The 25126-nt window shown below is 38.9% G+C and overlaps 1 protein-coding gene across 6 annotated transcripts in view; it reads right to left on the reverse strand.

Moving 5' to 3' along the window:
- ARHGEF7 (Rho guanine nucleotide exchange factor 7) overlaps positions 1 to 25126 on the reverse strand; it is a 124044-nt gene that overhangs the window by 58255 nt on the left and 40663 nt on the right. For 5 of the 6 annotated variants that reach the window (XR_003532912.1, XM_027675073.1, XM_027675074.1 and 2 more), the window contains 4 exons: positions 17897 to 17981; positions 13521 to 13651; positions 10867 to 11068; positions 3326 to 3414 (listed from right to left, as the gene is read on the reverse strand). Coding sequence is in view for 5 of the 6 variants with exons in the window: in XM_027675073.1 (XP_027530874.1) it covers positions 3326 to 3414; positions 10867 to 11068; positions 13521 to 13651; positions 17897 to 17981 (507 nt within the window). In the remaining variant the exon portion in view is untranslated. Of the gene's footprint in view, positions 1 to 3325; positions 3415 to 10866; positions 11069 to 13520; positions 13652 to 17204; positions 17320 to 17896; positions 17982 to 25126 lie in introns of those variants that run through there. The other variant, XM_027675077.1, reaches the window with a different exon arrangement.

A 25126-nucleotide genomic window follows, 5' to 3' on the forward strand; every position in this document is an offset into this window, starting at 1 on the left:
AACAAAGGAAAGTGGTGAAAGCAGTTCCTCTCTTGACATTAAGCACCTTTCCCTTAGCCTATCCCAGTCCTCCTCCCAGAAAGGAAGCCTCTCCTACCGCCTTCTGGACTTCCTCTGATCTGCTCTTTGATTTTGTCCTCAGTCCAACAAATGTACCCACAGGTGCTGCTTGCACAAAACCTTCCTCAAGAAAAACAGCAATAATCAATCAAGAGGGTTTACAGAGTCTCAGCACATCCCCATATGGTGGGAGATGGCCACAACTCAAAAATAGCAAGCAGTCCCAGAGTACCAGCCTCAATAAATGTTTGGTTGTCAAGAGAGCCTTTAACACAGACTTTAACGCTTACTTTAACTCGAGCTACATCCTTTCAGCTACCAGTTACCAAAGGTTCATTTGGAGCTGTTCTGCTTTTACTTTAAGTTTGTTATCAGTACACACTGATAAGACTTCTAGAACAGAGAAGTCCCATGTCTGCAGCTTACATATGAAGATAGAATAAAAACTCAACTCACAAGTTAAACTACTTTCAATTCAGAGAATGTGTTTGCTGTTTGTCTTCACTACATTTAAAATCATACATATTTAATAATTATGAAAAATTATTATTTTATAGGTATATCAGCATCTGTATTGGGTTTCTGTGGCTAGGTTTTGGTATTGGGGGGGGCACTACAGGGGTGGCTTCTGTTAGCAGCTGCTAGAAGCTTCCCCTGTCTGGTGGAGTCAATGCCAGCCAGCTCCAGGATGGGCTTCCTGCTGCTGGCCAAGGCTGAGCCAATTAGGAATGATAGTAAAACCTCCATGATAATATATTTAAGAATGGAAAGTTATTGCACAGTTGAAAAATTCCAGCCAGTGAAGAGCAGAGTGAGAACATGGGAACAACAACGTAGACACCAAGGTCAGTGCAGAAGGATGGGAAGGAGGTTCTCCAGGAGCTGGAGCTGAAGCCCCTGCAGCTTGTGGTGCAGACCATGGTGGAGCAGCTGTGCCCCTGCAGCCCACAGAGGAGCCCATGCTGGAGCAGGTGGATATCCGAAGGAGGTTGTGACCCTGTGGGAGGCCCGAGATAGAGCAGGGTCCTGCCAGGGACCTGCAACCCATGGAGAAACGAGTCCACGCTGGAGAAGGTTTTCCTGGTAGGACTTGTGGCCCTGTGTGGGACCCACACAGGGGGGTACAGCTGGTACAGCTCATTCCTGAAGGACTGCACCCCACGGAGAAGTGACCCACGGGGCAGCAGTTTCGTGAAGAACTGCCTGTGGGATGGACTCACGCTGCAGAGGTTCGTGAAGGACTGTCTCCTGTGGGAGGGACCCCACGGGAGCAGGGGAAGGACTCCTCTCCCTCAGCAGCGGCAGAAACAACAACTGACCGTAACCCCCATTCCCCATCCCCCTGCACTGCTGGGGGGGAGGAGGGAGAACACAGAAGGACAGAGGGGTGGGTGAGATTATTTTACTTCTCACTCTTTTTTGCTCTGATCCTGTTAGTAATAAATTTAAGTAATATCCCCACTTTGAGTCTGTTTTGCCCATGATGGTGATCAGAAGGTGATCTCTCCCAGCTCTTGACTCATGAATCCCTTGTTTTTTGTTTTTTTTTTTTTTTTTTTTTCCTCTCTTCTGTCCAGTTGCAGAGAGGATGGAGAGAGTGGCTTTAGTGGGTACCTGGCATCTAGCCAGGGCCAATCCACTACACCATCAGAAGCACTTCATATTTTTCAAGAAAATCTAAATGTCAATATGTCTAATTTAAGTTTTAGACACAGCAGTGAAGTCTTGCTTTCTCTGAAACAAAGTGCATGCTATAAGCACAGCCTCTCATTTTTTAAACAAAAACAATAAAATGGCAAGTTAAAAAAAAAACTGAGGGTATTTGTCACAGTGTGAAAAAATGTGAAAACAAGCAATTACCCGGTTCACAGTAGACAGATTTGAGAACAGCACTCTAGGGTCAGTGCTCTAATTTACAAAATATATATTAAAAACTCAATATAAATGCAGATTAAACATAAGTAAGAGCAGTCTTCTACCTAGTGAAGGAACTAAATCTTCTCCTGTACTGCAGTCACTTCATCTTCCTTGCATTGAAAATCATAGGTTTCAACATCAAACAACAAACACATTTTCTACTAAACACTACAACAACTTTGGGAAAAAAAATGACTAAAAAGAGAGATATTGAAAACAAAAATAAAAAGGAAAATAATCCAATACTTTGTCACTGAATATACCACAGTAAGGTTTTTACTTCCTGCAGAAGGAAGGGTGTGCCTGCACAGGTACTTTCCATTCTGACTAGCAGGTGTGGGTACAATAGCCAAAGAATTACAGCCCTCCCTTTTCCATGGAGTTGCAGCTACCAACAGAGGCAGGAGGCAAGCCCAGAGGGAGGAGCAGGAGGCTGCCTCACTGTTTTCAGTGAGGATACTATACATAAAACACCTCTGTTCTTCCAGGTGGTTGGTGTTACTCATGCCACAACCACACAAGATGAAAGCATAAAACAATTCATTATGATCGTTGCTAAAAACTGACAAATAAAATGAAAACAATGGCAGCTGCTTCAAAGAAAAGGGAAAGAAACGTTGTGGTTTGGTTTTACACCAGCAGGGAGCAGTGCTTAACAAAATCAATAACATGCTTTTTTGCTTCCCAATGTATCTGCTTTTAATAAATACATGATTCTCAAAATGGTTACAACACACTTAAAGTCAGAGTTGGGTATGTTTCTTACATGCATCTACTAAAGAGGTCTGAGTACCAGGTTATGAATTCCTGGGGATGTGTTAAAGGTCGACTCTGGCTGTACCGCTTTGCTATGAAATCTATCCACCAGTATAAGGGAGAAGTTCCTAAAGTTAATAATAGAGTTGATTTATAAGCATGAATGCAAAGGAAGCAAATTGAACATTTTGAAACAATCTCTTATTCAACAAAAAGGACAACAGTATTCTTAAGCATTTTAACACAGTAGAATTTCAGTAATTCACAGAGATTGGGGAACACTGATTGCGTATTTGGGAGATGGGGAGAACAGGGAAATTAACAACTAGCAAAGTAAGTAAAATTAGTGTAATATTACATAAATGCCTATTACTCACTTGCTTTAGACTATAATTTTGCATCACGCTTAAGAACCTGTGTGATATTCTACTAAACTAATGATGAACTTGTTTACATGAGAATCCACTAACAACCCTATCTAGTTTTGGCACTTTCTGACAAGACTGCCTTTTTTCTGTGCAGATAAGAGCATTTAGTTAAATGACATTCTACTGTATATAACAGCTCCCATGGAGGAAAAATGATCACTCACCACATTGTAATAGCTTTTGTTAATTGCAGAAGTATCAAAGCCTTTAGGTGGACTCTTCAATGTACCTGATTTGGGGGAAACCGGTTTTTCTGAAATGTAAAATATTTTGGGGTCAGTAGGGTGCAATTTCATAGCTCAACACTAGAGGTCAAACAAACTGCTTTAAAATATTAACCATACAATACAGTGAAAATAGTGCTTCAGTGAGAAACATACATAATTGCACTTCAAATTATTGGTAAAGAATCAAAATGTTTCATAAGTTCACTATGAATGAAACTTTAGCCTCATTGAAGGCAAGTAGAAAAGCTCCCATTCTTTTTCCTAGAATCAGAAAGTCAGTTAAGCTTTTCAAAAATTATTTTTTAAAAATGTCACAGATTGCAATTAAATAAATAAATAAATAAAAAACCAACAGGCATTTCCAAACTCTATAGGCACTTTCAAACAAAAGTAGTTTTAACATCATTTTAATGAACTCAGTGAAAGCAAGTGACCAATCAAAGGCTGAACATACCAGAAGTGAGACATTACATTCACTCTGATAGAAACAAGAGATTCAAAACACTACACTAGTGAAGTGACTTACCTGATGTCTATCCAAGAAAATCATCTTTTAAAACAAATTGTCTTTTGCTATTAATGAAGTAAAAAATAAAAATGCTTATGTACTTGAGAACACAGTTCTTCATAACATCTTCATAACATAAATCCTTCCTATAATCCCATAGGGAATCCATCCCTCACTAATGCATACTCTTCCTAGAAGGACAAGATTGGTCTACAAGATCAAAACAACAGTGCTAAGAGTTACCCAAGTGCTGACTCCCAGAATAGAGAGGCACAGAAAACACACCCCTAAAGCCTCCCCTCCCACCACTACCACTCCTCTAGGTCAATCACAAAGGAGCAAAGAAGAGGTGAGAGAAAAATCAAAAGCATGATGCTGCATGATCATTTGACTCTGCACTCAACCAACTTGGGAGATCATATTTATCAGGACATTACGGTGCTTCAGTTTGTTTGCTTTGTGGGTTTTGGATTTTTTTGTTTGTTTTTATTAATTATCAGGCTTGTCTAATATGCCATTTTCAAACATACATTTGAGTAATTTGTATCGAAACTATAAAATGGCAAATTGTCAACCAATCCTTCCCCCACCCCCCACACCAGACCAAAAAACCATTATCAAAACATACCTACTGGATGTTTTACCTTTATTTTAAAAGCAAGCTCCTGTTTCAAACACATTTTGATAAAGATATATTAATAATTTAACTCTAGTTTACCTAATACCTCAGGCTGAGAATAAATTATGCAAGTCTCAAATACAGACCTGCCTTTCCAGAAGCCCAGTCAACCATTCTAAGGGCTCCCTATGGAAAATTCCCATGGAAAGTAAAGTTGATCAGGGAACTGCCATCATAAGCAGAATAGTCCATATGGCACCAGCCTCTCCTGAGAAATTTAGTGCTTCTTCAGGCCACACAGCTGCAACCCCATGGACCAATGCCATCTCAGGTGAGCTGACTGAAGATGAAGGCCATCCTTTCAACTCCAATGCCAGGAGTGCCAGGTAGGCCAGCAGGACCTGAGGCTTTAGCTAATGGTCCATAAGGCACAGCTCACACTGCATGAGCACACAGGTGCTAATATCTTTAAGGGGCTTTTCTCTGTATTGCACTGGAAGTCTAAAAAAAGCTAATCTAAAAATAAAACACTGTCTAAAAACTGCCACACAAAGGCAAAAACAATTTTTCCTTACCACATTCAGAGATGACAATAAAATCCTTTTGGTTAATATCCCCCACCTACCCACCCCAAGTCAGATCTAAGCCAATAGAGAGCACAAAAACTATTAGACCAAGCAGTTATCCAGCTGGGAACACTGATGCTCTCAGCCACCAGCCCTGCAGCACATACATGCTCTGCTACAAAGCCAAGTAATTCCAAGTGACAGGACTCCTCCCATCCCCTTAGAAAAAAACCATAAACTCAAGCAGATTTGCCATCAAACACTCAGTGTGAAAGAAGAACCTAAAATCACGTTGTATGTATGGCTACTCATTTATATATTCATCTATCATGCTACTCCTTATGGGACAATTACAATTCATTTCTTTGTACTGAATGATGACAATTATGTCATTTAAACGAATTTGGTTCTTTGCCTTCATGCTTTGTGGAAGCTCTTGACTTATCCTCCAATTTACAGAGACTTTCAGGTTCACTAAATACGTAAAGTTTTATTAATCATGTGCCAAAAAGCATGAAAGGAGAAACCAGAGTTATTTAGGCATAACAGTAAGTACTTGTCACTGAATTTATAATAATACAGAAGTCTGGAAAGAAGAAACAAGAGTTATTTAAGGATAAAGGTAAATACTTGTCACTGAATTTATCATTATACAGATGTCCAGCCATTGTTAATCTGGAGAAAGTTGGCTGGTCATAGAATTTTGGCTCTTTGTTATCTTAAAGGGTACAAAAATACATTTCTCCTTTTAAGCTGCTGAACAAAGTGGGAGATTTTTTTGCTGACATGTACAGTCATTTATATTACCAGTGTTCAGCTGATTCAATTATCCAGGAGAGAGACATATGTCCAAATTCAGATTTAAAAACAGGACAGAAAAAAAAAAATCACATTCAAATAATTTTGCCTGAACAGCCATTATCAACATTTAGTTTTTAAAATGTAAAGGCCATTTCTATTGTAGAAACACAGAATTAGATGCAGCAAATTAATCCAGCTGTCTGTCACGTCTGGTATTCTGCCTTCAAGCAGTGCATTGCTTCATAAGGAGGAATAAGAGACAGGCTTGTTGCAATTAGTTTATTGCACAATGAATTACACAGAAGAAAATCCTGATCTTGCACATAAGAAATCACTTTCTTTGTTTATGCTAAATTCAGTGTTATTTATTATTCTTGTAACAGAACATTAAGAGTACCTTTGCAAACAGAGCATATTTCATTAAACATTTCAAGGAGGTGTCACCCCCATTCAGCATACTGGAAATATATACACATCTTACAGGTCCATATGTCTATAAAGTCCATAGGTTTCTGAAACATTAGCAAAACCCTGGCACCTTGCCAACTCCAACACAGAGATTCTGTTTCTCAAAGCACTGGAAGAGAGTGACCTGAGCCAGACACCAAGGTTTCCCCATACAGATTTTTCCTTTCTCCTCACTTTTCTCCTAGTCACAATGTGAATCCATTACATTAACACTGGAAGTATAATGAGAACAGGCACAGCGTATGATCAGATACAAAGTAAACAAGCATCTCAATTACTGGAAGAGACCATATCCAGTTGATGACTGAAACCAGGAGGTAAGTTACCACTATCACTTTCTTTTGTGATCAAAGCATTACATTCAACTGCCCTCAGCTACACTTGATAATGCTTTGAAGTGTCTAGTGGCTAGTGATAAACCAGATAGAATTCACTTAACAGATCATCTTTGAGTGGAGAACAAGGGTGGCACAGGCTTTTTAACATTATTCTTCCAGCAAATTCATTATCTTCAGTAGGACCAAAAAAACTTGAAGCACCTTTAAAAACAACTCGAATGCTTTTATAACCTTTCCCTAAGTAGTACATAAGATGCGATGTACTCTCTAAAATGTTCTTATCCTTTACAAACATCTACTAATTGACTGCAAAGAGACAATTTACCCGATCCTTCCCAATGTTTTGTTTCATTCTATTTTTATTTACATGCAAGTATTTCTTTCACTTGCCTTCAATTTACTTGACATTCTCACATTCTCTCCCTTCTGTCACGTCTCCAGCTTATGTCATATTCATTTTCATGCAATGCTCTACTTCATGCTACTCCTCAAAGTATTCACTGCCTTCAGAACATACTTTACTAAAGCACTTCCATGCTACTACTGCAAGAACAGCACCATGTGTTTCTGCGATCACTAGGCTATGGTGCATAATGCAGATAAAAAGATCCGATTTGGGCTATTTCATCCTACATTAGGGAAGGAAAGATGTGCCAATTGGAACAACAAAAGCTACGTGGTCTCTATTAGTGAAGTGCTACAAGCAAACCCTGTCTTTCTAGACTAATTGGTTCATGTCCAACACCAGGAGGGCAGACCTCAACTTGTTCTCAGTTCTCAAGCTGGCTCAAGCATTGCTGCAAAGTGGTCCACTTTGCAATATGGACACTACTTCTTCCCCAAGAGTATTCACTGGTCCCAACCTCTTTCTATTTATGCCTGTAGAATAATACTTGACAAGAGAACAAAATACCCCTCCAAGTGTACATGGCTGAGGAGAAAAAAACTAATATTCCTTGGGGGGATTATTTGTTTTTTCCTTCCATTTTTTTCTTTTCCTCAGAGCTAAAAGTGCATCTGTCCTTCCCTTATGAACCACAGGATGGAAACAGCTGATGTTCTACACTTCCACTATATTCTGACCTTTTCCCAACACTGATTTTTTTATTTTTTTTAACATCCAACCAGAAGAACCACTGACATTGTAGTTTGCACCAGTGCCGATACTAATATAACTGTCAAGAAAGCGTAACAGAAGAGAGGCTAGGATAGTAATGACACATTAATTTCTGTGAAGAATTAGGATAAAGTTTGTGACATATCAAATGTAATTTTTACAAAGCTATATCCCCTTCTGCATAATCTCATACCATTTAAAGGGATTATGCTTGGATAAAATTCAGCAAGTGACCATGCGATTTTTTTAAAAATCTGATTAACATCTGACAGTAGCTAAGCAAGCGCATCCCATTCTGCAAGGGAATGCTTAAAACTAGGTCTCCAAATCTCTCTACTGGGCAAGACAGAAACAGTAATGTAAGAGACAAGGCTCCACCTACACCTCCACCCATTCCTGCTCCACTTTAAGAAAAAAAACCTCAGTAAGGCCACACTGTCAAGTACCTAACAAGTTTACATAGTATTTACCTTTTACCCTCTGTCATGTGTAACAGTACAGCAGGATGCTGTCCCCTCATTTCAAAGTACTTCCTGATTAGTGATCAGAGAACATTAAAAAAGGTAAGATGTTACAGGGTTTGAAAATGGAAATGAAAACGTGCACAAAGGGGGGAGGGAGAGAGAAATGGACCATTGTTTTGAAAGGCACATACCTGAATAGAAACTTTTTTTTCTCTTTATATGTTTGATCATAGCTATCATAGTTTCGGATAAATTCTCCTTTTCCCCGTGGGTGAGGGAGGCACACTCAAAAGCAAAATAAAACCAGTTTTCCATCTCAACCAAATATATTTTCCCCAAAATAGTCACTGACTATTCACAGCCTAAGGAAACTAAATGTTGTGCTTTGCTCCATAATCTCAGTATCTGTCCTACAACCATTCACAGCTCATCTCATGCATGTATTAGCATTCTGTGCTAATACTGATCATTCCGGCATAGCTAAACAAGCAAGGTACAAGGTGGGCATAACTTTGCAAGGTTTTAGCTATTCTGAGATACCTTACCATGTAACATGCTCTGCTTGTGCAATAAATGTAATGCAGTTTACTTTTCTTCTAAAAGTTTTAAGAAATCAATGTGGGTAAAGTTCCCATTACTGTGCAGCTGTTTCTTCCTTTCCTTGAATATCTAACTTCAAAGACGCCCTACAGAAATATACAGTTTTCTGATTAAAGGATTTTAACGTAGAACAAAAATCCATTTATCTAAACATCTAATGCCTATGAAGTTTGTGAGAATCAAAATAAAAACACACGAGTAAAGAACTTCTTTCGTTTCTTCTGTTACCTAGTTTGCAGAAGTCAGGTTACAGCAAACTGAGGGGATTTATTTAGTCAAACTCACCACATCCTGGGAGCATTCCAAACAATGTATCATCAAAAATGAAAGCAGTGTAACCTGTACAGCATTTCTAACTAGCTGCAGTATTTTAAGCCACATTTCAGAGAAAACAACTTGGGAGAAAATTTTTCTGAGGGCCAGAAGTGAATGTTAGAAGTTAAAGACTAGAGGCAACTCATCTCAGCCCCAGGGATCAGACAGGGTAGCAAGGACTTGCAAGAATCAAACTGTACTTGGTACTAACCTTGGCACTACAGCTTGTTGTCTCTTCTGACTTCAAGATGTACCTCACCTAAGTGCAGTATTCTTAATAAAACAAGAACCACTTTAATTTCAGTTACTGGAAACTTCTGTTTCTTACATGTTCATTGTTAGAAGCTATTTCTATTCTGGAGCCTAACTGCCCACCCAGGTTCCAGTTTCAAGTGTTGGAAGAGCTCAAAACTGATGAAATCCAAACAAGACCTCTGCCACACTGATTTAATTGAGTAACGATGGGACAAGAGGGTCATCATGACTGATGCTACAACACTACAGACAAAAAACAAGCTTCATGAATTGTTTGTCAATCAGATGCATCTGATTAATCTCTGAAGAACATTAAAGCTAAGTCTTATATTGTGACTAGGAGAATTGTCTAAGAGAATCTAGTTGAAAAGGACAATGAAGTTGCAGATCTGAGACCAGCATTTTGCAACAACGGACTGTACACAGTAAATCAAGGAAGAAAATAAGAGGATGCAACCAGAGGAGAAAAGTAAGTTTAAAAATGGAGTTTCACCCTTACAACCTCACTTTGCAATCAGGCATCTGTATGGCTGGCTAAAAAAAAAGAAAAAAGCCATGCCAATGACTTTAGCATGGCCTCAAAAGATGTGCATTTTCACTGGAGCTGTGACATTGGAAAGAGTAATAAAGCCTCCCAGAGTCCCTGGGTAGTTTTATCATACCAGGTTTATCCCTAATCTCTGAAAGTAAGCTGAGACAGGAAAGACATGGAAAAAAAAAAAAAAAGGAAATAAAGGAGACAGTAACATTAGTTCTGATATTCAGATGACATTTACAGAAGGCACTTTCACTGTATAAAGGTTAAAACAAAACTTCAGTGGAAGGATGAAGCCTCTATGAAGAAAAGCTGAAGGCACATGAACATGAAAGAAGAAGAAAAATCACAAATACATTATCTTTCAAAAGTGGATTTTGGTAGATCTGGGTTTCCTTTCTGCAATTATTTGCTTCTAAGTAATGGGATGTGTTGAATAATTTTTTTGCTGTAGTTTTTTTGGTTGGTTTGGGGTTTCTTTCTGGTATGTTTTTTTGTTGTGTTGTTTTTAAAGAGATCTGTAGGAAATCTCTCACTATTTAAACACAAAGCACCAATTCAAAATATGTCAGCACCTGAGTCAAAATCCCATATTCTAGGAATTCAGACCAAGGAACTCAGAGCAGCCCAACTATGACAGAGATAGACAGGCAAACAAAATGGGGAGTTTTCTGCATGCTTACTGATAACTCAGAAGCCTCAGAGCACTCTATATAGTGAACTGGGGTGTTGAAGTATGAGCTCCTGAGGATTAATGATCGCTGTGAATGAAGTTCAGTAAATACTGTCAAGCTTAAACAAAAAACATTATCATTTTTAATGAATCAACCAACTATCAACCTCTACCCAAAGCAAGAATTTCTGCAAATATGCTCTCCCCTTCAAAACTCACCATTTGATTTTATTTCTCGTACATAGTTACTTGGAAACCACCCTGTTTTTCCATTTAAAGTTCCTTCCCACCAGCCTCCTTCTTCCACTCTTGTAACATGAATAATATCTCCTTTTGAAAAAGAAAGTTCATCTTCATTTGTCTGTTGAAAATTAAATTTTGCTCTCACCACCAACTGATGGTTGCCGTTATCTGTCATGTCCTAGTAAGTGAGAAAACAAAGGACAAAATGATCACATTAGAGATTTAAACAGTATTCCATGAAGAAAATAGAAAATGGAAATAGCCTCTCCTCCACACACAATATTCACCACACATTTTTACTGAAAAGCTTTTATAAGGACTGATTTGGCATTTCTAGTATGTCTTTAATTTTTAATCTATGAATTCTCATCAGTCCAGGGAGTATATTGTCTTATTAGAGTCCTTTCAAATCAGAAGGGGTTAACAGAGCTAAAATGAGAGTAATAAAGAAAATAAAACGAGAACAATAAAGAAAACACATATTTTCTATAAATAGCATAAGTTGCCTTTGGCATCTACAAAGAACCAAGAGCTTTACATGGAAGAGTCTTTTTCCAAAAGACTGGGCTGGAAGGAGAAAATGAGTTGGGTTTAATTTAGGTTTGGATATAAATAGTTTTCATCTTAAAACCTTCTTTTTTTTCTCCTGTAACAGATCGGGTTGGAAGGTTCCACAGCTGAATGTAAAAGTCTCCATGGTCTGACAATGGAGAAGGACAGTGTTCTTTCACAAAACCTACAAACAATTATGCAACTTACCTCAAATAAGTACTCACAAATCATTTCTCTCATGGTTAGTAAAGCTGGAAGTCTGCAGCATGTCAGACTTGCAGCTGTCCATATAATGATATTTATGCATGCTCATCCCCTATCACAGATGTGAAGACAGATTATTGCTCTGTCATAACAACTAAATGTTAATAGATACTTCTAAGAAGTCTTTCAAATTAATGACATTCAAATTTACCATTTTGTTCATGGATGTCAATTTCAAATATCAGCACCATTCAAGCATTTTGTGAGAGTCAGGGAAAACCTTAATACTAGAAAAGCTAAATAGTTGGACAGCTTTAAATACATTGCACTGGAATTAAGAGAACAGGACTACAAATCATGTCTGTTTATAACTAAGGATTACCTGTGTAACTAAAAAAGAAACTTAGCGAGAAGATGACTGTGTAAGCAATCCTAGTCATCTATCCAGGTAGAAGATTTTCACCTACGTGCTGTCTATGTAGTTGAGATGATCAAAAGATGTACTGCATGTTGTCACTTGAATCTTGTAACACAGCAGCTTAATTCATACCCACAGCAATCTTGTTACTGTATCACAACTCAATTTAACCATTAGACTCAGAAGCTGAGAAACTATAGGAAAATGAGGGCAAACCACTTCAAAAACATGCAGAAAGCCCCAAGATACTGTAAGTCACAGTGTTTGACAATAAAATTGGCACATTTTCGAACAGGTACCTCTGCCTTAGTCCTCTGCTGGTACATCATGTGCTTTCATCCACTTTGACTGCTCAACAAGAGAAAATGTTTTGGCTTAGTAAACAGTAAAAAGCCACAAAACAAGCAGCAACACTGCACAGTGAGATCAACTACAGTCCCTCTGCTCTGTCAGAATGGCTTTCCAGTACAGGAAACTGAGTACAAATTCGGTGAGAACAGTTCCAAACTGATCATCTACAGCAACAAAACCAAACTAAGAATCTCCTGGGTTTGGCTACTAGCTCTCTTTCCCTCCTTCTTACACTTCTCAGCTCTTTCTAACTTTGTGCAGAGCAACTCAGATCAACAAAGTGATAGAAATACTTAAAACTCTGATCACTTCAGTGATCCAGCTAACAGCTAGTCCCACAAACAGCTGCACCAGCAAAACTGAGTGGGTTGTGAACAGCAGAACAGGAGCTGGAACTGGTGGCCTAAGGCAAAAACTTGCACAGAGAAAACAAACTGCACCTAAGAAAGCTTAAGTAGAGCATGGCGTTTCAAGTTTCACATAGTAATCATCACACCATTCAAGACAACCTCTTTCAAGCACAGAAAAAGCAGGTTTCAGTAGGGATCTGAATCCTTGCAAACCTTCAGTCACTAAAAGCACCTTTTATCACAATTTAGTTTCTATGAGGTACTCAACCCTGATTTCAGCTGTACTACAAAACAACTGTCCACACCAGTTACCTGAAGGCCAGTTGAAGGATTAACCTCAAAACATAACAGACAACAGGAATAACTACCACTACTGCCAACATTAAAAGTACCACCTTTGCTGAAGTTTGAATATCCTTCAATATCACTCCTAAACTCAGAGAGAGAGAAAATGAGATTCTTGCCTTTGGAAAAAGAAAGACACAAATCCATTAAGACATGTATGCATGTCTGTGTATGCAGACAACATGCAGTGCTAAATAAAGAAAAAAATCATTAGAAGTTCACAGAAAGCTGCATGCAGTTTGGAACATCATAAGAAAAGCTGCAAAAACATGATGTCACAGGCTAGAAATACAGTGGTGAAAGAGAGGAAACAGTTACTCTGCTACACTATCGGTTACTTATAAAACTTGGCAAAAGGAAAAAAAAAAAAAAAATCACACTGCAGCATGTCTCGTTTTACCAGAACTTACCAAACTCCGATACTGTCCCTGAAAGAGTTTTGAAGTTCTACTGTGTAAAGACTGGGATCCCAGAGAATCAAAAGATTTTATCCGATGAGATGAGGGACGTGCACACACAGAGTCACTGCCCAGTCCTATGTCTGTAGAAGGGTGGAAAAAAAGGTAAACATCAGAATTTGAAAAAATCTGCATTTAACTTCTGCTTACCTCTGTAAAATTCACATGCTTAAACCAGATTTGATACATCTGCAGTTGCTCAGTAATTCAGGATTCAAAAAATTATAGCAATAAATAATCTAAAATCCTGAGACATTGTCGATTTCTTCCCCATACAGACAGGAAAACAACTTGGGCTGTTTAGAAAGAGGAGGGTTAGGGTTCTATTTCTCTATTCCTACTCACTACCAGTCTATTTAGAGGTAATTAACCAGCATCATTTTAGCTGGTGGCCAAGAACTTTGAATGCATAAAACTTGCTTGAAGTGAAGCCAGCCACATCTGGTTCTTAGCTCTTCCCGCAGCACCACACCCCGTGCCTTCACCATCTCCATCTCAATTAAAACATTCCTTCCACTGTTTTTTTCCTTAAATTTCTTTGTCTCATCTCTCTTTTTGCCAACTAAGCTATTTTTTCTTCTTTGGAGGGAGGAATAGGAATAGAAAGGAGAAAAACTGCTTGCTCAAATAAACAAACACCCTCCTTAAACCTCTCCCCTCTTTCATTTATCTCTACTCTGAGAAGCACACCCACATGATATGTTCCTCTGAAGGGCAGTGTTATGTGCCATCAAGGAGCTGCTGGGCTCCCTTGTGGGCTGGGGGCATCAAGGGAGCAGCAGGGCAGGGCTCATCCCACCATCCTAGCCAGGAATGGGAGGCATCGGGGCAGCCCCAGCCCTGGACGCTGGGTTGGCACCTCCCTAGGATGGCAATGTTGCCCACCCACAGGTCCTCATTTGGATTACCAAGCCACAGTTAGACAGGGGCTGCACCAAAAGCAGCTCATAAGGGCCAGGGTCAGTGTCAGTGCTGGCTGCGGCCTCCCACAGCCCTGCTGGGAGCCTCTCCCCATGTTTTGGAGGGACAGGGGTTGCTCCTGGCTGTACCACTGTCCCCAGTTCTCACAGCCAAACTCCCAGGGCACTTGCACAGGACAGCAGACAAACATTGCTCCTCCACACAAGTATGGCAAGTCATTCCTTTTCCTCACATTCTCCCACGTACAAGTAAATTACTCAGCGAGCATCTGAGCTTCAAGAAGCCCTGAAAGCAATGCAGTATTTTCAGTCCCGAACCTGGATGTTTTCACTAGACTACACAAGCCTCCCAAATGCTCTCCTGGTTTTTATGCCTCTGTTACTCTCTTTCCTAGTAGTTTATTCTTCTTCCAACACTTGACCTCTGACACACAACTATAGTCTCCTAATAATTACTTTCAGACTAAAGTAGACCACGATTATGCAAATCCAGGTTATTTTTTGTCCAAGGGAAATAACACAAAGGCTCAGATCCATGAGGAGACTGGTGAATAAGGCATTTCTGCTGTTCTACATCAAACCTGAAGGGACAACTTGATTCATCTTAACTGGAAAGCCTTTAAACTTCAGCACAGCATCCAACAGCAGCTGAGATGCAGGAGGAGGGAAAGGGTTTGAGAATGACAACAAACGCAGTAGTGTTGACAAAGGATGCTCCAAGTCTGCAGTGACTGAGCAGAAAACACCTTCTCGGGTGCATTTTTTTAAATGAGTCATTGTTACCATTCAGAAATCACTATCTCCCAAAAAAAACCCTATAAATATACACTCCCTAGTCAAATAGTGCAATATTAGAACTATACATATCAAGTTGCTTATTTTGTATGATTAGTATCCTTACACATTGAAGTAACAAAAGACATCATACTTTGTGAACCTGCTTTCCTAAAAGCATTTAAAGGCCACAGTATTAAGATAAACACTGATGATTATAGTCCATTACGGAAAGGACATACATCTTCATTTTCACAGACCACCAGCAGAGAAACAGGACTAGATCATGGGCTTAATTTGTAAATCATAACTATATGGATAATTCTAATGCTCCCAGAAACTTTAAACTTGCCATAACCACCATTATCTAATAGAACTTAAGGATTAAAAGTAACCTGATACCTCTCCACGTCCAGTTTGCTGTTTCCTAACTGCAGCCAAGTAGAAGAACAGACAAACCCAGCATTATACCTCAACACAGTTCACCTCAAAAAACAGGATCAGGTTGGCTTATGACAGTATGTTCTGGATTCTGGGCAGCCCTAAAACACACTACATTGCATTTGTTTAAGTGTGGCCTGATTCCTGAAATTTTCTATTTCCCAACAGTAGAGCTAACACACCAACACAAGAGCACCTTTTAAGGCTTGAATTAGGAACTGCATATGGTGAAAACAAAGAAAATTATTACAGACAAACCACACGGAAATTGAAAGTATTTTTACCAATAATATCTGAATACTTTCAAATCAATCTGAACTTCTGACAGATTTAAAAGGCTTGCAGATCCCACGTACCCATTAAAGTTTCTCTTAAAATCCTAACAAACACATTCAATGAATTTCTCAACAGAATTATTGTCAGAGAAAGAAATCAACTCTGCTCCTAAAACAACCAAGAATCTGGAATGGCAGCAGAATGCATGTGTGACGAATATTGATTTGGTAATTTCCTCAAAAGCTGTACTCTTCCATCCCTATAAAGATTTCCAGGGTTTGCAAAACCCTTTCTCCCTCTTACCATTATCTCAACTTCCCTATATCAGTTCCTCTCCCCTCATTTGTCTACAAACAGCAATTGGTTCCTCGATTCCACCCCTCCTAAGACTAAAAATTTGATGGAGTGAACATCCACAGCAGCCTTCCACCAGTAATCATGCTCATTACTCACATTCCTTGTATTGCAGGAAGGCCCATCTCAGAAGAACCTCTGTATGCCTGAAATTCTTGCAGACCCGCACAGGGATCTGAAAGCCATCTTCCAATACTAGAGCAGGGAGATAGAGTCTAAAACGTATTCTACACAATCACCTAGGTAATGAAAATTGTTTGGAAGAACAGCTGAACAGGAAGACTTATGCTCACTCCTAGGAATGAGACACCACCATAGTCTGCATGTGGTTTTGATTTTTGGTTTCCATACCACCCCCTGTCCCCCCATGAAAGGGATCACCCGAGTCCTTTCTAAGCCAGATGCAACCATAGCTTTTTGCTGTGGGCATTAATCTATTGAAGCCTGGAGAAAATAGATGCACTTTTTCTCCATTTCAAAGACAGCAAAGACAGCTACAGTGTACAGCAGTTTTAAAGATGTACTACACTGGTTTGCATTTGCACTTACACCGCAGATGAGAGGCAGTATCTCCAACTGACCTAAGTAGCTTAAAAGAAGTCAATGGTTATTACTCCATGCCCATTCATTAAATCTAAGAATCCGCTTGCAAAACTCAATCTTAAGGGGTGCTTTCTAATGCAAGGGAAAGAAAAAGCCACCAAAACCCAAAATCTATGTTGAAATAGATGAGAGAAATATTATAAAAGTGACAAGATACTTATCACACTAGCATTAAATGAAGTAACACTGAACCGCCACTGACTTTTCTATCACTTTTCTTCCTCACATAAAAACTGACAAGTATGGTTCATTTTTAAATCTCTCTCACCTGATTCTGACCTGATGATCACTACTGAAACTTGCTGCTGACGGTGGAGCAGCAAGAAGCCAAAAGGGTCACCAACGTTAACATTTCTTGATTGTCCTTGGGTCCAGTTGGCATCATTTAGCACAGCCTCACCCTACAAGGATGGATGGACACCTCTCACCGGTGTGTTATTTCTACAGCTCTCTCCCCTCCCACCAAAGAACTTGAGGCCAATGGTTCATGACTTCTAGCTGCTACTTAAATGAAACGTGGCTTAAGGGACCAAAGACATTGGCTATTCTTTTGTTACTGGCAAGAAAGGGTAGTGCTGGGGAATAGAGAGTGAGGAGGGTAAAAAATTCTGACAAAACTGTTCAAATATGAGAATGACAACAGAGTAAAAGTTATCTTTAGTATTTCAAACTGGGATGAAAAAACAGAAAAACAACCAAAAAACAGGCCCTTTTTCTAAGATTGCTTGCCAGCTTAAAGGCTTAGTTCAGCTCTACCACAAAGCTTCCGTCTGCAGAAGACACCACTGGGGAACCCAAAGAGACCACTGCCAAAGTGTTAAAAACAGGAACTCCAACAAAAACTCTTTTAAAATGCTGCACATGCTCATTTCATCATGGGTACAGAAACAAGTATAAATATACACTGATGCACGTTGACATTAATTGTAAGTCAACAACAAGACAGAGCAGTCTACTTACCTGCAGTCACCTTATTTAAAGCCACAAGAGAGCTGAGAACTTTGCTGAAATTCTGTCCCTGATACAGGTCATTTGCATCAAAAGTCTAAAAACAAACAAAAAAAAAAGCAATAAGTCATAGAAATAAGCCTTTAAACTAAGCATTTCTATACTATCATGCAAACTATGAATGCAGAAGCTATTTCACGATCAAGGTATCAGTCTTTTAGTGACTGTTATGGACCAGCAAAACTGTGGAGGGATTTTTTCCCATAAAGAAAAACAAAACAAACAAAACCCAAAAAACCAACCAAACAAAAAAAACCAAACCTAAAAGAAAAACCAAACCAAGTTATTTTTAAATAGAAGGATAATATAGCAACAGCTGAACTTAAAAAAAAGTTAAGAACATATGAAGTAAAAATATCAACATTCATTTAAGCTACAAGAAAGTTGAACAAGACAATTATCAGAAGATAGAAGCTTTCCTCAGACATTTTGGCCAAAAAAGTTATTGGGTACCACTACTCTTGGCATACTCTTCTTCTTCTGAAGCAGTGCACAGACGTTGTACCTGATTATTCACAAAGTAATTTTAAAATTACTACAAATACTTTAAGAAGTACTACAACGTACATGCTATCTCTTTACAAGAAAGATAAAAATGGCATTCCTGAACATTAATGAATTTTAAGACAAATGAAGTTTCTGGATAGGTTAGATGGAGAATGAGGTTTGGGAAGCAGAGGGATGAAAGGTGAGCTTTATTTTAAATTTTTTAACTGTGGGAAAGAGATCCAAACCTCAAACTATCTCGTAGAAAACGCTCTAGTAACTTTCAAGCACTGGGTGATGACACTAAACATCTGGATTTTGGGAGGAAAAGAGAAGATTAAAAAAAAAAAAAAGAAAAAAAGAGACCCATAATATTTGCCTGAGGTAATGGAAACACTCATCCAAAGTCTCATGAAAATAGCTCTTACAATAGATTCTGCAAGGGTTGGAAGGAGTCACAGTACTTCTTTGTGCAAGACTAGAAAGCTGACAATAAAAGGCAGCTACTACAGTTCTTCCAATTGATTTAAGAAACAGAAAGAGATTTAGTTTTCTGCAGCATAGAGCTTTTTATCTAAAAAGTCAACAAAAACACGTTCATTTTCCTGATAACAAACCCATTCCCCAGGCACTATCAGGAAGTCCATATCCCAGAAAGCAGGAGAAGAAAAACCCCTATTCCCAAGGGAAAAGCAAAAAAGAAACAAAGGGAGGCTAGTTGAATCCAAGAGAAGGGAAAATTTTAACACAATCTACCTAAATAATCACAGAAGGGGCTGCCAGACCAGTTGTGACTGGTTATGTAATATCCCAAGAAAGGTAGAACAGATTTAGGAAACATTTAATGACAGTATTACTTAGTAAGCAAAAACTCCTCCTAGTGCATCCACAGTATTTGAGGTACTCGAATAGGTTATCGTGCACATTTTTTCCCCGCTCAGACTGAGGATCATCTCTGGTCCGAGGTGCAGCAGTTCTACCTGGGCTGTACAGGTACCGACATCTCTTAAGCTCAAGTAGTGTGTGCAGAGCTCAGAAGAACAATGCCACAGAACAGACACAGAATTAAGCAGAGGTGCACACTAGTTTACTCCAAGCAGTTATCGCTCACATAAAATAAGTCAAGTAATTATTTCAACAGGTTTCACTGGGCTACAGATAATTTAAGTGACTACTCTTAGTTAGTTGAAGCTATAAGGAGTAAGAGAGGGACCGGGGAATTGCCTAGGTATGAATTTGGTAAGTTTTTTTCTGAAACACAAGGAAGTATTAAAAGACTCAATACACAAAAAAGGCATTAAGGAAATAAAAAATAATCTGACTTGACAAAACCAATAAACACATGACAGGTTTTATTAACAGCATAATCTATAAATGCAAAACCAGATTGGAGATTAGCCTAACCACTGTGCAAATTAGGGGAACAAATTAAGCTGTTATGGAACAAAAAAGTCTTAGGAGTGTGAAATTTTCATTCCTTATAGTGGTAGTTTTTACATAAGGAAACTTGAAGTGTGAACAGAATCATGAAAGACTGGCCCTGATACTAAACAAGGAAATACACGAGACAGGTGCTCATGCAGACACCAGAATGGAATCAGAAAGGGACTACAAGGGAGAGAAAGAATGATTAAGGAATGTTTAAGGAAAAGGTTACAAAATACAGCTTAAACTTACAAAAACTTAAAAACAACCCAACCCTAAATCCATTTTAAGCTCACCTTCATTCTGGATTCTGATAGAGCCAAGAGCTCTCCAATATCAGGCTAACTTGAGAACAACAGGATGCGAGGAAGCCTCATTTCCTGCTATACTGAGACTATAGGGGATAGCAAAAGCAATTTGATTGGACCATCCCAACATGTATAGTGCCATAAAAAAGCCTGTATCCAGGACATGCATCCAGTCTGCTACTTCACAGGAAACAACACAATGGGAGGATACGAGAAGCATTTGCTTCCTTGTGATTTTACATGAAGCAATTCTGACAGGAAGCCACACTCAGCAGCTCATGGTCAGTATGTTCAGTAGCAGCAAATGATAAAGGGGGAGGGGGCCATGACACCCTCCAGAGAGATTTTCTCCTAATGTTTAAGAATAAACTAACCTAGAGAGATAAAAAGTGAGGAAAAAAACTTAGGTGCTCTAACATTTTGAGGCTCATTTATTATGAATTCAACTTCTTGATTGTAAAAACCCTACATCCAAAAAACCCAACAAAACAACAACAAAAAATAATTTAAAAAAAAAAACCACAAACCAAACAAACAAAATAAAGGAGGTTTGCTCATTTCACAATATATTTGAAAACTCTGATACAAGTAAGAGCATCAAGGAGCTTCCATGAGATTGCCACAGAAAACAGTTTACTCCAGGTTTTCAAGAGAAGTCTGACTTGTATGCGGCCTGTGATCTTTATTCTGGTATTTATGGACAAGTCAGCTGTAGAAATGACTGTCAAATTTTATCTTGATGTGAAAAAGAATAGCTTCCCTATTCAGAGAGACTGGATGACACATCCCTCCACACAGCACTCCCAATTCTGCAATTGCAAAAATCAAAGCTGAATTTTGAGATTCAAATATCAAGCAAAGTTATTATTTTATATTGCAATATATTACCAAATAATAAGGTCTGCATGCTAAATCATCTTCTATAATACTAACATAACCCACTTTTCTAATCATGTCACACGCACATGAATTCAAACTTGCACATGCTTACAGCTCTTTAAATCTAAAAATGCAAACACTTAGAAAGATATTACCTTAGAAATATTGAGATTTGTCTTTTAAACAATATGCAACAGGCGTATATAGACACTGAACAAGGCTTTATTGGAAGAAATATTTCCCACATGCCCTTACTTTCCAGGCAAACAACATTTATAACTCTGCAGAGACTCTACCTGTGATGAAGTTCACCCTCTTATTGATGCAATCTTTATCTTTGACCAAGACAGTCAGATAAAACATTAGGAAGAATACAAGAACAAAACTGTCAGAAATCACATCAGATGAGGACCCAGCCAAGCCAAGTCTTTTGACCAAACTATTTAACTAACTTCGCTTTTAAATACCACAGAAAGGACCACACACAGATATGCCTTCTATAAGCATTAAGACGAAAGAAGGAGAAAGGGGGTGATGGTGTTCAGAGTGATGGTGTTTGTCTTTCCAAGTCACCACCAGGAGTGATGCAGCCCAGCCTTCCTGAAGATGGCTGGACCTCTGCCTGCTCATGGAAGTGATGGATTAATTCCTTGTTCTGCTTTGCTGGTGTGCACAGGTTTTGCTGTACCCATTAAACTGCCTTTATCTCAACCCACAAGCTTTCTCACTTTTACCCTTCTGATTCTCTCCCCCATCCCACCAGGGAAGAGTGAGCGAGCGGCTGCATGGGGCTGAGCTGCCAGATGGGGTCAAACCACAACAATGTCCCAGACAGATAACTGTATTCTATCAGACCAGATCAAACAGTCTAATAGCAAGAGGTCTTAGGTGACCTATAACACTATGCATACACTCAAGAGTATTCTGCCCCCTTTTGGTCACAGCACACTGACTGCCAAAACCTGCCAATTGCCTGCCCTGACCCACAGATTCTGCCTTTCTTTTCCACACCCCATACTAATTCCAAATACACAGGCCTGGCTTTCTATAATTATGCATGCATTTTTGCCCCTAGGATTTCAACTGCCTACAAACTCAATGGATAGCAATTTTATGACCTTTTCCAGATCATTCATGAAATGTTACATAACATGGTCAAGTATCAACAACAGTAAAACCCCTATAGCAAGGTATACATTGGATCGTCATTCCACAATTGCAATTATATTAATGCCTATTAATAAGCCAGTGTTTAAATTCACTTCATGACAGCCATATTCATTTTTCCATCATTGACAACTGTTAAACACCAAACAAAATACCTTTAAGATTCATTTAATTCACAGACTGGCTGTTCAAATACCAAATCCACCCTCCCATTTTAAACAAGACTAATGCACGGATCTGCTTAAACTCCTTCACATTCAAAATGGCCAGGATAATACATTCAGGTAACTTTAAAGTCATCTAAATCACTAACCCTCAGTAGATAGAGACTTCTGTTCAAACAGTGTTTATGATCTAATACGAATAAGGAAATAAAACTAAAATAACAATGCTCATCCCTCATATCCCTGCAACAACCAATATCTACTGAAAGGTAGAAATATTAACTGAGAAATTCATGAAAGAAAAAGGAAATGAAAAAAAGTTGAAAATATACCTGCTGAGAGCAGACTACAGCATACAGTAAGCCTGCAGCAGGATTCTTTTCTTCAAATCACTCAGTTTTAAGGCCTCGGGTAACCTTTATACTATTTTGTTTCCCCCTTCTAGACCTTAAAGCCAGAAGCCGGTTATGAAGGAAGTATTTTTAAAATAAGGTACTTCACCTGATAAGGCAAGGTCTACAACTGGAGACAGGAAAAAAAGAAATAAAAAAAAAAAAATCAGGGGTAGTTCAGTCAAGCTTCCAGACACACACTTCTTCAATATGTCTACCAATCTTAACCTGCTTGTATCCTTAAATTATGAGAGTATCAGTGAGGCTGTATCTAACTGTCATAGTAAGAAAAGTTAACATACTGATTAGGAGCAAAATAGAAAAGTTTTTCCTAATAAGTATTTCCTTCCTTGACTACTGCCTTGAATATACCCAGTACAGTATTCTCAGTGGGTACTAACACTTTAAGCATCTGACAAAAATAGATGACAGCTCTCTTTACAGTACTGCATCACAAACTGCAGCAGCTGAGGAGTTGACTTCAGAGCAGCTCAGGCATCTGTGCAGCACAGATAGGGCTAGTGCTGCTGTTAAACTCACCAGCCAGCCCCAAAATAAGCTGTAACCCCCAGGCTGGGTGTACTAAACCAGCAGGACACTTTCCAGCTCAGTTTCGAGGCCTTGGGCTCCAAGCGCATAAGATTAGGAGAACATTGGCTCACTCACCCGGAGGAAATGAAAGGAAATGAGCAGGATGGCTTGGCAAAGCACAGCATGACACGGACAACGTGTCACTCCACCTGTTCCTGGTGCACACACTGCAGTATTTTTGGCCACGGGAGCGCAAATAAAGAGGTGGTAGGGAAAAAAAGCAATTCGTGGTTAGAAACAGATGATCTTCTTGAAAAATACTAAGAATCTCAACATCTTGCTTTGTTATGCCACCACCCCCAGCGTGGCACAACCCATGCGGCAGCTGGCAAGGGGAAGCCACAGAGGTTCACCCTCCTGTGACGACACCTAATACGTCCAAGCAGGAAAAAAGATGCTGTAGGCAAGCCTACGTGCAAATCATGGATTTCTTCATTTATTCTCACATTAGGTCAGCTCTAAGTGGTGCTGAGTCTCCTTCAGCTATTAGGCAGCAGCTGTTCCTCCAGCTCTGCATTATCATCTGAAAGCTGCGGCAGAAAAAGGAGAGATAAGAAAAGCAGGGAACTATGACAACTGAGAGAGGAAAAGAAGGAGAGGGGGAGAAGAGATGATTACAAATGTTCTGGAAATCTCTATGAAGCATGTTGTTGCCCAAATGTAGTAATGTACAGCACCAGGGAGAGCTAAGAGAAAAAATTTAGGTTCTGTTTCAAAAATTAAGAGTAAGACAAAAGGAAAAATTTGAAAAATAACTGGGAGAACAGACCCGCAGTGTAAGATTTCTGCGCAATTCTGTAACAGTTCACAAGAGAAAAGTCAGTGGTAAAGAATGAATAAAACTTAAGAGGAGGTCTGGAATAAATTTTGCTGCTTACATAAGCCTGTTCCTCAAAAGTAGAAACCTAACTGTACTAAAACCAGAACACAACCTAGAAAGCTTTATTTAACTCCTGCAACTAGTAATACTTTTAAGATGTAACGTGTTATCCACAAAAGCAAGCACAACCAGTCATAAAAAACGTATATGGACATTTGCAGTGGCTGTTGCACATCTGTGTGTATGTGCATCCAGATATATATTTACAACACAAATCCAAAGAGGACAAAGGTTAAAAAACTTGGTTTAGAGTCCTAAAGATTTCCAACTCCAAGAATTTTTGTCCAAATCAGTCACATCAAAGCACTAAGGACCCTACAGAGTATTAATTTCAAATACTAAACAACATTTTACCTAAGTCACTGCTTCAAAGTAAACATCTGAACATTGCCAAAACATTTACAACTTATTTGTCATCAACCCCAGCAAAAATAGTATTAAAAAAAAGAAACACAAAAGAAATACTACATTTCTTTTCGAAGATGAACTGCACAATTTCTTAAGCTTTCCAAATCTGTTTTTAGAATGTTACACAGCAAGTTAGAATCCTCAAATGAAATCTTCATAATAAAGTCATAGAATCTGGTATTTCTGAGCATAAACTCCTAGTAGCAGCAAACAAAGATGTAATTTAAAAAACAGAAATAGAAAGGTTAGCACTGCCTACACTTGCTTAAGTAAGAAAACATAAGCCTGTTCCAAATTTCTACCCGCACAGCAAAACAAAAGCTACATCTACCCCACCTTCATCCTATATCATTTTCAAATTGATGACACCACGAAGTGATAATCTCAGCAGCCACTGAGAGAGAGAAACATTCAGTGGCATATAGGATTAATACACAACTGAGTACCAAGGCTTAAGGAATCTCACACTCCTGGAACTACAG

This window comes from Neopelma chrysocephalum, unplaced genomic scaffold (assembly GCF_003984885.1).
Source record: "Neopelma chrysocephalum unplaced genomic scaffold, ASM398488v2 Primary Assembly neopelma1_25, whole genome shotgun sequence".
Lineage (NCBI taxonomy): Eukaryota > Metazoa > Chordata > Aves > Passeriformes > Pipridae > Neopelma > Neopelma chrysocephalum.